The 18,621-nt window shown below is 45.7% G+C and overlaps 1 protein-coding gene across 3 annotated transcripts in view; it reads right to left on the minus strand.

The window, feature by feature from the left end:
- Positions 1-18,621, minus strand: part of USP28 (ubiquitin specific peptidase 28) — a 156,003-nt gene that overhangs the window by 99,362 nt on the left and 38,020 nt on the right. For all 3 annotated transcript variants that reach the window (XM_068240790.1, XM_068240791.1, XM_068240792.1), the window contains exons 5-8: positions 18,205-18,261; positions 13,862-14,024; positions 9,802-9,888; positions 8,387-8,524 (exon numbers count right to left, since the gene is read on the minus strand). In XM_068240790.1, coding sequence (XP_068096891.1) covers positions 8,387-8,524; positions 9,802-9,888; positions 13,862-14,024; positions 18,205-18,261 — 445 coding nt within the window. The remainder of the gene's footprint in view (positions 1-8,386; positions 8,525-9,801; positions 9,889-13,861; positions 14,025-18,204; positions 18,262-18,621) is intronic.

Consider the following 18,621-nt stretch of genomic DNA (forward strand, 5'->3'; position numbering starts at 1 on the left):
GCTCAGGTACAAAAAAACAAAACAAAAAAAAAAAAAACAAAAAAAAAAGATACTTCGCTAAAAAAGGGAGGCCTCAGGATCCTATTGAGGCTTCCCTCAACATTCTGTGGTTCCTCCCCAAGCGTGGCCCCGCTGGAAGATTGCAGATGAGAGATCGTCACCAATCTGATTGGGGCTGCACTCTCCTGGCATCAGCATGGCTATGAAGTAGCCATGTGTTCACAGGCCAGCTGTGCTCATTGCAGAAGAGGAACATGGCCCCATTGTGCATGGGGTGCACGCTTGGCAGTGGGGAGAGCAGAAGACACCAAGGGAAGCCTTAATAGAATCCTGAGGCTTCCCTCTTTAGCCATGTATGTCTTTCGGAACCAGAGTTTTGGCTCAGGTTTCCTTTAAGTGCATCCATAAAGGCACCACTTTGTATTAGTCTTTCATGTGGAATTCCAATAAAATTGATTCAGGTTTGTGGCAGTAATATGACAAAATGTGGAAACCTTCAAGGGGGCCGAATACTTTTGCAAACCACTGTATTTATTATCACGTGACAACCATATGCATTTGCATCCTAACTGCTGACTGAAAGTTACTGCAAAATAAGAAGTTTGAAAATATCTCTCTCTATATCTATCTCTATCTATCTATCAGGGCAGCTTAAATCCCCTTTCTTCACTAACTTCACATGCCTTAGGCCCTGTTCAGACTATCAGCGCTTGTAGAACACGTATAAATTCAAAGAAACGCAAGTTGAAAAACACGCGTTTTTCTTGCGTTCGAATGTGTTTGATTGCGTTTTACACACACACACACACACACACACACACACACACACACACACACACACACACACACACACACACGTGACTCGGGAAACAGAAAAGAATTATGGGAACCGCAGAGAGAGACTTATGCTAAAAAAGCAATAGTGCGCGTTTTTGATACGCGTCCATAGACCTTCATTGTGTCCGTTTATGTGCGTGACGCACAGAACTGCGTGCAGCAATGCGGATGAGAAACGTATGCGTCTCATACGCATACATGTGAACGAGGCCATTAAAAAACATTAGTAGCCGTTTCTATGCGTAAAATTTCTGTAAAAACGACTAGGAACGCACATAGTCTGAATGGGCCCTTAGTGGATTGAGGATGTTTCACAGTTCAGAAAGGAGTCTTAAGAAAGGCCAAAAACCTAGGGGAATTCCAAGTACTTCCCAAGTGTCACATTTATAGAAGATCCTACAAGTGACCTAAGGTTAGAGGACATTTATCACTGAGGGTATTATCCAGGGTAGGGCCATTTCAAGGGTTCTATTTTCCAATTCCAGTTAGGAGGGGGAAGACTCTCCCCACTTTCTGCAATACAAATAAAAACTTTTCTTTTATCAATTCAAATGCAGAAATCCTACGAAAGAAAGAAAAAAAAAAGGGGGGGGGGAATTTGGGTGCCGGCAATAGCACGAATTAAGTGGGTAGGATAAAGAGTTAGTCTGTAGGGGAACACATTGCTAAAGAGAAACCGTGGCCAAGAATGGAACTTCATCCCAATCGGTAGCCGATACCCCCTTCCCATTAGACATGGTTTCCTTTTCACAAATTGATCATCGGGGGCTCTGTATGACTGATATTGTGGTGAAACCCCTCCCACAGTGTGATGTCAGGACCATGGTCCTGACAGTTTCCTGTCTGAACCTCATTGCATTGTGGGACATAACAGCTGTTTACAGCTGGGTCCAACTGCCAAAAAAAGCAAGCCGCATCTCCTTCCAGTGACATCACCTGCCAGCAGTAAAAAGGTCACAATGTGGTAAATGTCAGAATGTAAATCCGGGAGAGTAAAGATTTTACAATGGGAAAACTCTGACTAAATCATTTATACATAATTATAATAAAAAATGAAGCACTTTTTTTATTACATTATTTCCACAGGAGTTCCACTTTAAATAGGCAGGAGTATACTGTAATTTGAACATGGTGTCTTTCAGCTTCACCCAGCACTCAAATTTACCAGCTCCTTCAGAGCCCCCGACCTCAATTACAGCATTTGGTTTACAATAGATACCCAGGATCAAAAAGGCTTAAATCTTAAATATTTGACTGTTCCTTTAGACCAGTGCTGTCCAACTGGCGGCCCGCGGGCCGCATCCGGCCCGCCAGGCCACCTGCTGCGGCCCGCTCGTCTCCCTGGGATGCAGGCATGGCTTGCGCTATGGGCGCCATGCCTGCTCCCTCTTATTGTGTCCCCGCTGGCCTCTCCGGTGTCCCCGCTGGCCTCTCCTATGTCCCCCTGCTGCCGCTGCCTCTCCTATGTCCCCCCGCTGCCTCACAGATCAGACCTCACAGATCGCGGCGACTGATGTAAACAGAGGGCGCATGGTACCCGCACGGAGTACGTCACATGCGGAAGTGAATCATTAGTCACTTCCGCATGTGACGTTCTGCCGCGCGGGTGTCATGCGCGCGCTCTGCTTGCTTCAGTCGCCGCGATCTGTGAGGTCTGATCTGTGAGGCAGCAGCGGCATCGCCAGCGGGGACACCGGAGAGGCCAGCGGGGACACCGGAGAGGCCAGCGGGGACACAGGAGAGGCCAGCCCCAGAGGTAACGGGCTCGCTACTGGTGGGGGCACCTGTCACTAGCTGGGGGGGCTCCTGTCACTATCTAACTGGGGGGGCTCCTGTCACTATCTAACTGGGGGGGCACCTGTCACTATCTAACTGGGGGGGCACCTGTCACTATCTAACTGGGGGGGCTCCTGTCACTATCTAACTGGGGGGGCACCTGTCACTATCTAACTGGGGGGGCACCTGTCACTATCTAACTGGGGGGGCTCCTGTCACTATCTAACTGGGGGGGCTCCTGTCACTATCTAACTGGGGGGGCTCCTGTCACTATCTAACTGGGGGGGCACCTGTCACTATCTAACTGGGGGGGCACCTGTCACTATCTAACTGGGGGGGCTCCTGTCACTATCTAACTGGGGGGGCTCCTGTCACTATCTAACTGGGGGGGCACCTGTCACTATCTAACTGGGGGGGCTCCTGTCACTATCTAACTGGGGGGGCTCCTGTCACTATCTAACTGGGGGGGCACCTGTCACTATCTAACTGGGGGGGGGGCACCTGTCACTATCTAGCTGGGGGGGGACACCTGTCACTATCTAAGTGGGGGGCACCTGTCACTATCTAAGTGGGGGGCACCTGTCACTATCTAAGTGGGGGGCACCTGTCACTATCTAAGTGGGGGGCACCTGTCACTATCTAAGTGGGGGGCACCTGTCACTAAAGGGGCATTCTGCTTATTTATGTGTAATGCTGTCTATTTATGTGCCTCATGACTGCTGAATTTGTCTTGTTGGGGGCCTCATGATTTGTTGGGGGCATCACGATTGCTAAATTTGTCTTGTTGGGGGCCTCAAGATTGCTGAATGTGTCTTGTTGGGGGCCTCATGATTTTTTGGGGGCCTCATGATTGCTAAATTTGTCTTGTTGGGGGCATCATGATTGCTGAATTTGTCTTGTTGGGGGCCTCATGATTTGTTGGGGGCCTCATGATTGCTGAATTTGTCTTGTTGGGGGTCACATGATTGCGAACTGTGAGACTATGGAAAAGCTGAATCGTCATCATGAGACAATAGCATTAAACCTACTTTTTTAGCTTTTTAAAACGGAAAATAAAACTGGGAGGTTCTAAAAAAAAACCCACATTTTTCAGGAGTAGGATGGATGAAATTGTTTATCTTCACAGTTTATTTTCAACTTGGATTTTCCATAATGTTCATGTATGAGTTAAAACGTTTGTATGTAGTTTAAATTGCTGTTGCCACTTTGCGATAAGTGACTTTTGGGTTGCAGTTTGGGAACTCGGCCTCCAAAAGGTTCACCACCACTATCCTAATCTAATGTCCCACATTGCTAAGTTCATGTAAATTTTTCTCCACCTGTGGCCACACCCGCATTCTGGTCCATGGCCACACCCATTTTTCGGCGCGGCGCGCTACGCGCGCCGCTCAATGGTACCCTCGTGTTTTCACTTCACTATTATTTTAAATTGCATTTTGTGCAAAGTGCTGCCAATCTAATTATCCTTTAATTGCATTTTTTCCGGGGGGGGGGGGGGGGGGGGGGCCTGCGGCTCTAGCAAGAACCTTCGGCCCTCCACCATGGGGTCTGAAAAAAAAATGGCCCTCCATGCCCATGAAGTTGGACAGCACTGCTTTAGACCAAGACAAACAATATTACTTCTGCATTTTGGTTACACATTCTAATCTGAGTTAAAGGTATTTTGACTCCCCTGATGAGTCACCAGGTGTGACAAAACTGATCGGGAAGAGCCTAGTGTGGAAGGAGCAGGTAGACACAAGGAGGGAAGGTCCGTGTGGAAAATGTTGCACAAACATGGCGGCAGTCAGCCCAGGAGACCGTGCGGGTTGGGGGCCCACTCCAAAAGCTTGATTGATACCGTCATGCATGAGAGTGTACCTTTTTTTATTAAGAATCAGGTTTTATGCAACTATATTGCAAAATGAAGGCTTATTTGCTTAAATTGAGGTATTGAAAGGGAATGGGCCTGCATAGGCCCTGATAAACTTTGTGACAAGCTGGATACTGCCCATCACGTCTTGAAACTGAGGGAATTGGAGAAGCCGAGGGGAGCCTATTTAATACCCCACAGGTGAAATTTAGACTTCTGTAAATCGTCGTCTACAGCCGATTGGAGAGTTCCTTTTAGTTGGGGTAATTGAATTGAGGTATTTTCATGCACCTAGAATTTTTCTTATGTTTATTTCTCCAAAACACATTAAAATATAACTTTCATAAAGGTAGAAAAGCTGTCCTATAACCCTCTTCACCATTTTATCTTGTATAGAAACAAAACATGGCCTTTAGCCACCACATTTTAAACCATGGAATCTGCTGCCAGGCATGTTGGAAAACTACTGAGGTTAAAAAGACTGTTGAATGATGTAAAGCAAATGTTTGAATTGGACCCGAGAAGAACATAGCAGTCACAAGAAAAGCTTACTTAGGCCCGGTTCACATTAGCGGTTGTTTGCCAAACGGACCGGATGACCTGACCGGATCCGGACCGGATCCGGATCGGAACCGTACGGTTCTGATCCGGATCCGATCCGGATCCGGTCAGGTTGCATCAGGTGGTAATCAGGATGCGATCCGGATCCGTTTGGCAAAGTTAACGTAAAAAAAAAAAAAAAAATGTTGGGGTCTGGGAGGTCAGCAGAAGGGGGACCTGTGGAATCAGGCCCTCTGCTGTTTAGCACTCACCTCCACCTCCGACATGCTGCCAACATCCTGCCAACACCTCCAGCTCGTGCTGCTCCACTCCAAAATGCTTGCCCATGTGTCCCCCGCCAATATCGCCGCAAAAATCCGCATAGGAAGTGGGGTAGAACATCCGGATTTCTCAGCCAGTGTGTTGTGCGGCCTCCGGTTCCCATTTGTTTGTATTGGCCGGATGGTGCAGTCCGGCTCCGCCCCGGATACGGCTGCCGGAGGGGCCGGATGAAAAAATAGCGCATGTTGGAACGGAGGCCGGAGTCCGGATCCGGCCCGGATCCGGTCCGGTTCTGCAGAACGGACCCATGTGAACGGACGCATAGGCTTTAATTGCTATGCCGTGCGTCCGTTCCGTCCGTTCTGCAGGCGGTGCGGCTCCGGCACGGCGATTCCGGAGGGCCACCGCAAGTGTGAACCGGGCCTAAAGCCATGTATATAACATATAGAACATGTGGCAAAATTCAGGACGTCTTGCAGAGAATCTAGGTGTACAGTTGTCCCTTCAAGGTGACAAAAAGATGGGGTCATTTGTGGGTGTGTTTACTGCCCTGGCATTTTGGGGGTGCTAAATTGTAAGCACCCCTGTAAAGCCTAAAGGTGCTCATAGGACTTTGGGCCCCTTAGCGCACCTAGGCTGCAAAAAAAGTGTATAAAGAGATATTTCTCCCACCCAGCATGGGTATGTGTAAAAATACACCACAAAAGACATTATACTACTTCTCCCGAGTACAGCGATACCAAGTGTGGCACTTTTTTGCACCCTAACTGCGCTAAGGGGCCAAAAGTCCAATGAGTACCTTTAGGATTTCACAGGTCATTTTGAGACATTTGGTTTCAAGACTACTCCTCACGGTTTAGGGCCCCTAAAATGCCAGGGCAGTAAAGGAACACCACAAATGACCCCATTATAGAAAGAAGACACCCCAAGGTATTCCCGTTAGGAGTATGGGGAGTTCATAGAAGATTTTATTTTTGTCACAAGTTAGCGGAAAATGACACTTTGTGAAAAAAAAAAAACATTTTCCGCTAACTTGTGACAAAAAATAAAATTATAAACTCACCATACTCCTAATTAAATACCTTGGGGCGTCTTCTTTCTATAAAGAGGTGCACTAAGGGGCCCAACATCCTATTCACAGGTAATTTTGAGGCATTTGGTTTCTTGACTACTCCTCACGGTTTAGGGCCCCTAAAACGCCAGGGCAGTATAGGAACCCCACAAGTGACCTCATTTTAGAAAGAAGACACCGCAAGGTATTCTGTTAGGTGTATGGTGAGTTCATAGAAGATTATATTTTTTGTCACAAGTTAGTGGAAAATGACACTTTGGTAAAAAAAAAAAAAAAAAAAAAAAAAAAACATTTCTGCTAACTTGACAAAAAATAAAATCTTCTATGAACTCATCATACACCTAACGGAATACCTTGGGGAGTTTATTTCTAAAATGTGGTCACTTGTGGGGTTCATATACAACCCTGCCATTTTAGGGGCCCAAAACCGTGAGTAGTCTAGAAACCAAATGCCTCAAAATGACTGTTCAGGGGTATAAGCATCTGCAAATTTTGATGACAGGTGGTCTATGAGGGGCCGAATTTTGTGGAACCAGTCAAGCAGGGTGGCCTCTTAGATGACAGGTTGTATTGGCACTGAAGTGCAGGAAGCGCAGGTGTTCTCAAATCGTGACCTGGACATGGCAGCAGAGAACATGGGCATGTGATGTATTGGGTGCGTAGACCAATAAGACCGCAATACATTCTTTTTGATTAGACCCATGTTAAGGAGAAGGCTGGGCATAGTAGCTTCTTGGATTGGCGGTTGCGTATTGTGTGGCATAACGGTTGGTCTCGCCACAATTAAGTCAAACCAGCAGTAATCAGAAAAAAAAAATTCTCTCACTGTGGTGGGGCGGGTGAGGGTTTGGCCGGGTGATCAGAAGCCTGCAGGGGGGAAGATTAGGGCCTAATCTGATGGATAGAAGTGCTAGGGGGTGACAGGTGGTGATTGATGGGTGTCTCAGTGGGTGATTAGAGGGGAGAATAGATGCAATCAATGCACTGGGGAGGTGATCGGAAGGGGGTCTGAGGGGGATCTGAGGGTTTGGCTGAGTGATCAGGGGCCCACACGGGGCAAAATAGGGCCTGATTTGATGGGTAGGTGTGCTAGGGGGTGACAGGAGGTGATTGATGGGTGTCTCAGTGTGTGAATAGAGGGGGGAAATAGATGCAAGCAATGCACTGGGGAGGTGATCGGGGGTATCTGAGGGCAATCTGAGGGTGTGGGCCGGTCATTGGGTGCCCGCAAGGGGCAGATGAGGGTCTGATCTGATGGATATGATGGGTAGCGGTGACAGGGGGTGATTGACAGGTGATTATAGGGGAGGATAGATGTATACAGTACATGGGGGGGAGGATCTGAGGGTGATCAGGAGCCCCTGATCACCTTCAGACAGGGAGTGATTGATGGGAGTGACAGGGAGTGATTGATGGGTGATTAAGTGCAAACAGGGGTCTGAGGGGGTGGGCAGGGGGGGGCAGATGAGTGTGTTTGGGTGCAGACTAGGGTGGCTGCAGCCTGCCCTGGTGGTCCCTCGATCACTGGGACCACCAGGGCAGGAGGCAGCCTGTATAATACGCTTTGTATACATTACAAAGCATATTATACGCTTGTAACGCGGCGATCGAGGTGTTAACAACCCGCCGGCGCTTCCGAACAGCCAGCGGGTAGACATAGCGGGTGGGCGGAGCCTATTGCCGGCGGATGCGCGCGATCTCCGGCCAGGAAGAGTCCCAGGACCCGACGTCCATCGGCGTTATGTGGTCCTGGGCATGCCACTTTGCCGCCGCCCATAGGTAGTGGGCAGTCGGCAAGTGGTTAAATCCCACATCAACTAGCCATTAATTTCTAAAAGTTTCAAAAGTGCAGAACTCCACAGAAGAATAGAATGGGAGACAGACTTATCATATAGCTGTTAGTTTTTAAAAATAAATTCGAACTTTATTTATGGGACCCTGAGAACCCAGGTAAATTGCATGAACAATTGTTTAATGTGTCTATTTGTGGGGGAATACACAAAATAAAAAGCCAAGCTCTCTATTACCTGTTGTGCTTCCTCAGACATGAAGGCATCTTTCAAAAGTTCAACAGCAGCAGAAGGATCAACAAACTTTCTATTGGTTCCAAGCATGAGTGCAAACAAATACTGCAGTTGATGCATAAAGGCAATATTTCTCTTTTCCTGAAATGTAAGGTAATATCTGTTATACAGGCATGTTATTCGGACTAAAAAAAAAAAAAAAAAAACAAAACCCACAAAAAAAAAAAAAATTATAAAAATAATTCTGTTCACAAGTACCAGTAATCCAAGCCTAAGCAAATCATTAAGATTTAAATAGGGTAGTCCTTCATTGACTGGCCTGGTCTTGTACACTGGAAGTACTCCAGGCATTTTTATAAGATGGAGTTAGAAATCAAAATTATTCTATTCATCCTATGAGCCAGAGTGTCCTTGTTTCTTCGAGAAAGATTTAAAATAATGTTAAAAAAGGTATAAAGTTTAACAAAGTTCAACTTTTGTTTAAGAAATTAAATACTGTATTTCCGGCATATAAGATGACTGGGCATATAAGACGACCGCCAACTTTTCCAGTTAAAATATAGAGTGTGGGACACTCGCCATATAAAAGACTACCCATCTTTCAAACGCACACCATATACAAATTAAAAGAAAAAAATAATAATCATATACTGGTACCATTTATGAAAAGATACTGGTGCTGTACTGTATGTGGTACCCAGTATATAACAGTATACAGGGGGAATGACTGGTTGGATTGGTCAAATTTCCCTCTCCCTATGCAGATTGGTCAGCTCTACCGGGTTTATCAGAGCAGTATGAAAGAATAGATCACATTGTGGCCAGAAAACACGCCCCTTACCTGTCTGGCCCGTCTTTGTATCCTATTTACCTCCTTCTCTGCCTCTCAGATCTCGCCCATCATGTGCACCTGCACTGCTTCACTACAGTCCTCAGCAGCGTTATCTGAGAGGCAGTAACAGGATAGAGTGGGCCAGACGGGTGGAAGAGGCGTGTTTTATGGGCACAGCACAATCTCTTCTGTACCCTGGGACAGACCTTGCAGCGTGAGCTCACCGCTCCCCATCAGCATATGGCGCAACTGCCGAATCTCCAGCACCCGGTAATTAAACATCAACATGTCACGTACGCGCATCACGTATCAGCACTGCGTAAACATCAGCATATCATGAACATGCATCGCGCATCAGCATCGCGTATCACCTGGCATCAATGAAACCCAATGTATAAGACTACCCCCGACTTTTCAGAAGATTTTCAAGTCTTATACGCTAGTATTTTAAAAATGCATAAAACCACGATAAAAAGAAACTGTAGTTTTCACAAAACAAAAACACAAACCACCCTCGCACCAATGTGATACAATGGGCACAACCATGATGACCTTGTAGACATAAGAGCAAGTCTAGGATACTTACACTTCGACTCTGACATCTTTCTACAACATTTTGGGAAATGCTGTAACTTTGGACCAGTCTTCGAAATTCTGGCAGGTGGTAGAGAGACTGCAAGGAAGGAGGACGAAAAAAAAATTAAAAAAAAGTACTTTGCTATATATAAAAAAAAAGGTTTCAGAACAAGCTCTGCCTAGCCTTTTACTACTAATTGCTAATAAACAAAAAACAACAAACAAAAACCAGTGGGATGAAGAAACTTGGGGGGGGGGGGGGGGGGGGTTTGAAGCCAAAACAAAACCAGTAAATACAATAAAATGGAAAATAAAATATGAATTGAGGCTTTAACTGTTGAAACCCTGACTCTAACAAAAAATGTATGCATTTGACTTGACTTGCTGCTCAGGCTTTAAGTAAACCTCACCATTTTAAATAAAGAAAACAAGCGTTTGCTTTAATTGGTAGTTTAGGTTTCCCCATTATCGCTGCTCTGAAAGGAGCTCTGTGGAATACTCAGCTGGGAACCAATCAAACTGAAGGGGTTATTTCTATCTGTGAGTCATACTAATAAACAGCAAGAAACCAATCAAGCTGCAGACCGTATTTCTGGCTTATTCTCATCACACTCACCCGGGAATCCTAGTAAAATGCTTGATTTTAATTGAGCGCCACTAACACCAACCAACCAGTTTAACGCAGTATCTCAAATTAAGAGAAAACTGGAAAGCTCAGTGCCAAGCCCAAGTCATTCAGCACCCACACGCACACTGGCGTTCACTGTTTTCCATTTAGCAATCAAGTAGTGTAAACATAACAATTGAACAGTCAGAAACGGCCTTTGTGTTAAGAATCCAATCTCTGAGGGATCGGAAAAATAGCACTGAACCTAAACTTTAAATGGTTGCTGCTTTTCCTTCACTTAAAGTCCCACTCCTACAAAGTAACAATTAGCAATTAACAGAGTCATACATTTTTAAGAGATCTGTAATGGTTTGAGAACTGTAGACAAAGAGCTGATCTTTTAGCATTCAAATCCGGCACTCAGTAAAAAAGAAGGAATACTTTGCTTCCTGCTGCAAAGACAGCGTGTACTAGCATATATCTATTCCAGAAGGGATTTATCACAGAAAAATGTTAAAGGGGAGTCCAGTTCAGTATTTAACTACCTAAAGACCATATTACGCCAATGGGCGTGACCGCAGCGGCAGCCCCAGGACCGCCTAATGGATTTTACCGATGTGTGCGCATCTCCGCTTGGCAGGTGGAGCTCCGCCTTCAGTCTTTGCATTGATTGCTGCTCGGAGACTGTTAGACGGCGAAATTGCCGTCTATTAGCATAGTGCAAGGCTGCGATCTAAGGCAGCGCTGTACTGGGGACAGCCGTGTGACACAGCTGTCCCCCTGGGACACAGGAGAGCGATCGGCTCTCATAGGCTGAAGCCTATGACAGCCGATTGCCGCTATTGGCTGGCTGAGGGGAGGGAGGGAGTTTAAAAATAAATAGGGAAATTAAAAAACAAAGGTTTATAAAAAATAATGAACACTGGGGGAGCGATCCAAGCTCTCTGTTGGAGGGTAGAAGAGGGGGAGGGGGAAAAACACTTGTGTGTTGAGTTGTGCAGTCCTGCAGCGAGGCCTTAAGGCTGGTTTCATACCAGGACGTTGCGTTTTAGGGGACGTTATGGTCGCATAACGTGCCCCTAACGCAACGCCTGGTGCTCTCTAATGTGGACGTCAGAGTGAGCCGCGTTGTGCAGCTCACTCTGGCGTCCGTGATGCGCACTCTTGGACGCATGCGGCATCACGTGGTCCCGCCCGGCCAATCGCCGCACAGAGCGGCCGCTCCAGGAAGTAAACACTGCACGTCACTGAGTGCAGTGAATATTAATTAGCCATGTGCTTGGCCGCTCTCCGCTCCTCCCCAACATTACAGCGTATGTGCAAGCAGTCTAACGCGGCTCTGCCGCTTATAAAGGACTGCATGCAGTACGTTCTGTTATGGCGCAGCGTTACTGAGTAACGCAACGTGGGCACTGTGAACAGCCCATTGATTTTTCATTGCTGTGCGGTGGGGTGCGTTACAGGCTGCTCTAACGTGCGCCTGTAACGTCCCACTGTGAAACCAGCCTTAAGCTTCAGCGGCCAATTAAGCAAAAAAATAAATAAAAAATGGCCTGGTCTTTAGGGGATTTAACACTGCGGTCCTCAAGGTGGTTAAAGAGAAAATTTAGCGTGGGGGGGGGGGGGAGGGAATAAATCAATACATTGCAAAGTGAGAAGTTAAATAGAAGATAAATCAAGAATTGATATGGATGTTCGCCATATAATTTGTTCATATTGCTTAATCCACAATCAGCCTGTACATAATCATCTTTACTACTGGCAGTGGCAGACATGAAAAAAAGACAGACTGCACCAAATGCCATCATCTATAACCACGCCCCCTAACAATGTGTTAGGCTAAAAGGTTTTTTTTTTTTTCCTTTGTAATAGGCATACATATGCACAGAGGGAGATACTGGTTGCTTGGCAGTCGGAAACAGCTGTTATTTCCCACAATGCAACGAGGTTCACAGACAGCAAATTGTCAGGACATCTGAAATTGTAGGTGCTGACATCACTGTGGGAGGGGTTTTACCACATAAGCCATAAAGACCCTTCCCCCTTTGATGATCTATTCAAGAAAAAGTAAAGATTTCTCATGGGAAAAGGGGCATCAGCTACTGATTGGGATGAAGTACAATCCTTAAGGTGGCCATAAATAAATGGATGAAAGTCGATGCCACCTAGTGCATGTCCGACCGACAAAGCAACCAATTTCCATCCCAAAATTGGTTGCTATTGATAGCGCATGCTGCCAGATGTCGGGCCAAAGTTAGTTGGTTAGATGCGCTTCGGGAACGGCGTGCAATTTCTCAACGATCGACGCAACCATCCACTGCCTTGCCACTGTGCCAAAGTGTGTACCGGGCCGTGGCCTCCGCTTGTCCCCCGTTGCTCCAGGCGCATTCTCCTTCTCTGCATACACGCACACCCCACGCGGTTTTCTGGTAAGGTTGCGGGTGTGACGTTACACATGCGCACCCATACTAGTAGACCACATGGGGCATGCGTGTATGCAAAGAGGAGAATGCGCCCAGAAGCCTGCGGGGGACAGGCGGAGGCCGCGGACAGGCAATGTATCACTTTGGCACGGCAGGCATTAGAGGGGCACAGCGGCGAGGCAGCGCACAGGGCCAATTCTGAATCGATTTCAACATGAAATTGATCAGGAATCGGGCTGTGGTTTATGGGCAGCTGACAGATCTCTCTCATCAGATTCAATGAGAGAGATTGGTCTCTTGGTCGAATCTGCACATACATCGCTAGATGTATGGCTACCTTCAGTTACATTTCCTCTTTATATAAAAACATAGCCTACTGGTAAACATGTTTATAACATGCACTGAAGCTAACCTTCTGGTTTTCTAAAACAATTGTGGAATCACTATTTTGTACTTTAAAGTGAACCAGAGATGAAGTGTGTACACACACACACACACACACACACACACACACACACACACACACACACACACACACACACACACTTTAGAGAAGACACCTACCCTGCTGTTTCATTCTTCACTGTTCAGCTTGCTTCTCAACAGCCCTGATATAATCCCCGACTGAGCATGCAGTCTGACTTTGCTATAATGACTCCGCTATAATGATTTCTGAGCAGAGCCACAAGGGGGCAGGCTTGGGCTTGAAAAAACATCAGAGAACACAGACTCTGCTATAGTGATTCCTGAGCAAAGCCAGACCGAATGCTCAGTCAGGTATTTTATAAGGGCTGATAAGAAGCAAGCTGAACAGTGAAGAATGAAACAGAGCAGGGTAGGCGTTTTCTCTAATGTTCCCACTGATAAATATAGTAAAATACATGAGGGTGCTTCATCACTGGTTCACTTTAAGTAGTACAAGATCTTGTGCTAATTAAAACATAAATGGATCAAATACTAAGATACAATAAGAGAGAGGGCCCTGCTCATAGACAAAGTCCTGTACGCATGTCATATAATGTAAAGGTTTTGTCAAGTACCTGTATTACTGCGCTGAACCAGCAGGTGTTTCCAATGTTCTTTAATCCAACAGGCCAGTCATCATTCCTCCTCCTCTCGTTGGGATTAGGGGCATTTCCCCACGTTTCTGAACGTTTCCTTTTGGCGCGGTTTTTATATTCTGCATTACAGCAGTCAGTGCATCTAAACACACACAACACAGACCTCAGTTTATAAAATATTTTGTGTTCTGTGCATTACAGAACTTTTCTGTCCTACAGAAAGTCAATACGTCAATACAACTCTAGACAGAATAATAAGCAAATAAAAATGGATACACCCAATTTAGAACTTGTCATGTGCAACTACATTCTTTAAAATGAAAGCAACCAGTCAAAGCAAAACAACCATTTTTTTAACCACTTGATGACCCTGGGCTTAAACCCCCCTAGTGACCAGGCTATTTTTCACAATACAGGTCTGTGCAGCTTGGTCAGGTTGCTGCACAGCCCAACAACTCAGCACACAACTGGACCTTGCCTCATTTTAGTGTCTTTAATAGGACACTCTGTCGGAGGTCTCTGATCGCTACTGCGATCTTTGTTGATTTTTTTTTTTTTTTTTTTTACACTAACAAAGGGAGGCTGTTCCCTCCCTCCCCCCCTCCCTCCTGTGCCGTCCTAATCACCATAGGATAGTGATCAGCACTCAACCCAGTCTCTCATAGGCATCAGCCTATGAGAGTCCACGCATTGGAAGTCGCAATGAGGTACAGCCGAGTGTCCCTGGTACAGCGCTGCAGGAGATGGCAGCGCTGTACAAATGTAAACAAAGGGGAATTTTCCCCTTTCGGCGCAGCGCATTTTATGTGAACGGTAGAAGGGGTGTCTATGCGCTTCTGCCGTTCTTGCATGTTACCACGTCATACGGGCTTCCAAATGCACACGGAAGCGCGTATAATGTCAACAAAGCCTAAGTCTATGACTAAAAGTATTCGAGGCAGAAGATCAGCTGGATAGTAAGGTGACTGGTATAGTTTAACCACTTAAGGACCGAGGCAATTCTGATGGATCTGTGCTGCGTGGGCTCTCTAGCCCACAGCACAGATCCTGTTGCAGCTAGGGCAACCAGACTTCGCCCCCTTTTTTCCCCACTAGGGGGATGTCCTGCTGGGGGGGTCTGATCACCGTCGGCTACTTGTGGTTTGCGGGGGGGGGGGCTCATCAAAGCCCCCTCCGCAGAGATTTCCGCCCTCCCTCTCTTCACCTACCTCCCCTCCTTCCCCTCGGCGGCGCAGGACGGATGTCCGTCCTGCGCCGCCTCTGATAGGCTTCAGCCTATCAGATGCCGACGATCCCCGGCCAATCAGAGGCCGGGGATTGCCGATCTCCTTTACGGCGCTGCTGCGCAGCAGCGCCGTATGATGTAAACAGCAGGGATTTCTTCCCCACGTGTTTACATTTCGCCTGCGAGCCGCGATCGGAGGCTCGCAGGCAGTTCACGGAGACACCCTCCGTGAACTGACATGGAAAGCAGACATTTCCATGTAAAACCACTAACGACCAGCCGCCGCCTATCGGCGTTAGGCGGTCTTTAAGTGGTTAAAAGGGAACTATGGCGGCCTCCATATCCCTCTCAGTTGTCTTTTAAAAATTCTTAAGCGCCGGCAGTTAAGAGATGCATTTTATGTGACATACGTTCAATCAACAAGATTGTAATATACAAATTAGGGGAGGTCTGAGTCGAGGAGTCGGAGGATTTTTGTACCAACTCCACAGCCCTGGGTTCCAGGCCTGAATTTTTTTTTTTTTGTTTCGTTTCGCACCCCCTCCCTAAACTACTGGGACAGGCCCCTAATGCTGCCGAATAACTGTTACGTGATTCATGCAGACATTTAAAAATCATTTTTCGTTATGGTGTTGAGTGCTGTGTAATTGACGCATGCCTTTTACATGGCTTAAATCAATGGTATATATACATATACTGTATACATCCCCACCTCTTGTTTCCACCCCATTCCTTTAGATTGTAAGCTCGCAAGGGCAGGGCTCTCACCCTTTTGTGTCATGGACTGTTATTAATTTAGTTGCTTGCACACTGTTAGACATTTATACATTTTAGTCATCATGTTAAATCAAATTGTAATCAGCAGTGCTGTATCTTGTATCAGTGTTTATATTTGATGTATATCATTGTCTGTATCATTATGTATCCCTTGTTTGTTTTCCTACGTTGTACAGCACCACAGAATATGTTGGCGCTTTATAAATTAATAATAATAATAATAATAATAATAATGGTATTGCCATGTAATCTTTGGAGGTAAATCCCTAATAGTCTATACGTCATGCAATTAGTAGCCAGCATAAGTATTTAGTATTTTACTAGTTCTGGGATTTGGTCTTTTACTCACAAGTAGGCATTGTTTCTAAGACGATACATTATTCCATTTTGGGGTTAAGAGTATACAAGTTATCTAACTGGAAAACTCATATTTGGAAGATAAAATTAGTTTGTCATAAAAATACACTTTTTACTTGAGAAACACACTCTCTCCCAATTGTGGCATGTTTTAATACCATGCACACTGTACGTAGCAGGAAAGCAAAAAAAAAAAAAAAAGCAGAGATGCATCTTGCAGCAGAAATACTTAGTATAACGTATGCTCAATGGCACATAGAAAGACCACATTTCACAGTCTGCAAATACACCCAAATAGCATGTTCTATTCAGGTGATCAACTCTAAGGCCTCTTTCACACCAAGACGTTGCGTTTTAGGGGACGTTAAGGTTGCATAACGTGCCCCTAACGCAACGCATGGTGGTGTTGAAGTTGGACGTCAGATTGAGCCACGCTATGCAGCTCTTGGTGCGCTGTTTTCGTTCTATCTATACTGATAGAACAGCCGCTCCAGGATAGTGATGGAAAGTCCGGATCTTTTCAAGGATTCGGATGATTCGAATCAGATCACTGAAAAGATCCAGATCTTTGAACCGAATCATTTGAATCATTTTACTAGGGAAGCAGACTGGGGGTGAAATGACTAGCAGGACACGACTTTCCCTGCACTGTACATTCTGTATGTTCTTGTTTCTTCCAGACAGACATCCACTGAACCGAAACATTGTGATGATCCGGATGATTCGACTCACAAAAAAGATTCGGATAAAATGAATGATTCATTCATGATCCAGACAACACTAGGAGTCCAAGTTACATCACCACAGTGCAGTGAATATTAATTAGCCGTGTGGCTAGTCACTGAGCATGTGCAAGCAGTCTAATGCAGCTAAAGCCCAGTATAACGCACAGCATGCTGCACTTTCAACGTGTAGCGTTACAATGTAACGCAACGTGGGCACTCTGAACAGCACATTGATTTTTTATTACTGTGCGTTGGGCTGCGTTACAGGCTGCTGTAACGTGGGACTTTTACGTCCCACTGTGAAAGCAGCCTAAGGGTGCTTTCACACTGCATCCAGTGTGGTGCAGTGCAATGTAATGGCTGTTCACATCTGCTTATTAGTAGCGCAGTGCGTAGAAATGACACGGAACATGCTATGCATTAGTGAATAATGTGTGAGATTGCAGTTACAGTGAACCATATGAACTGTATACATTGCAAAATGCACGATGCAACTTTTAAAACACCATTTATACACATTATACACTATCCTATATTTCAGGAAGCATAACGTGTAGCCCAATACACAAGGGGGGGGGGAGGGAGGAAGAGTCACACAATGATAGATAAAACGGTTAAAAAGTAGCCCAATACTCCTTTAAGTGTTACTTTCCCCATATATCCAAACCTAGGCCTTCTCATGGGTCGTTTCATATTTAGTTTCTCCTGAATTACAGCAGTACCCACTACAGTTTGCCCTTTCCCATTTAGTACCTGACCAATCTAGTGAAAATGTTCCACTTTTACAAATATGGGAGTAGCCCAGACTCAAGGTTTAGATGTTGATGAAGTCTTCAGCTAGCAGCAACTAGAAACAGATAGCTAGCAGTAACTATCAGTTTCAAGTATGATCTGTTTTAACAGCGTTGAAATTGTACCACTAAGTTATTTCACAAATGTGCTCATGCTTTCAAGTTTTACTATACGGCTAGCATGCCCAGTCCTGCTTGCTAGTTTCAGGGTTTTTTTGTGTGTGGTTGTGTTAAAATTTTATAAAAATAATCTGATGGAAGTGATCATTTAAAACGAAAAAGTTTTAATTGACTTCATTTTTTTCCTCACTGGCAACATGGTCCTCTAGAACTTTTCAGCTAGCACTAATTAAACTGGAATGTAGAGAGCAATTTTGTATCAGTGTTGCACATCCATTTTGATAACATGCAAAGAACAAGTAGGGACTATAAGATGCCAGAACATACCTCATAAGCTTACAGCTTTTCCCAGCATCTGGAGAACCATCTGGACTCAGGCTCATGCTGTAAAGTAAAATGAGAGGGTTGGAGCACACACCAAGACTGGGTTCACAATGCATGGACTGCACAGCTGTGTATTCACAACATATCCACTCAGGTTAAACAGTGGCTCGTCATGGAGTCCGTTGCCTAGTTCATGGTTTCCGCCAGTTGTCAGGTCCATCTGCTGCTGTCACATTCAGTTCCGCCACGCCAGCCACCATCACCTGGGTTCACTGCAGGGGAGAAGCGCTGGTATACAGATTGGAGCCCTGGCAGAAGCATTAAGGTGCACCACACTGGATTAGAACAGACCAATGGGAATCTTCCCTCCGCCAGGCAGGATTTTCATTGGTCCTGGGGAAATAGGATTCCCATTGGTCT

The sequence above is a fragment of the Hyperolius riggenbachi genome, chromosome 6 (assembly GCF_040937935.1).
Source record: "Hyperolius riggenbachi isolate aHypRig1 chromosome 6, aHypRig1.pri, whole genome shotgun sequence".
Taxonomy (NCBI): domain Eukaryota; kingdom Metazoa; phylum Chordata; class Amphibia; order Anura; family Hyperoliidae; genus Hyperolius; species Hyperolius riggenbachi.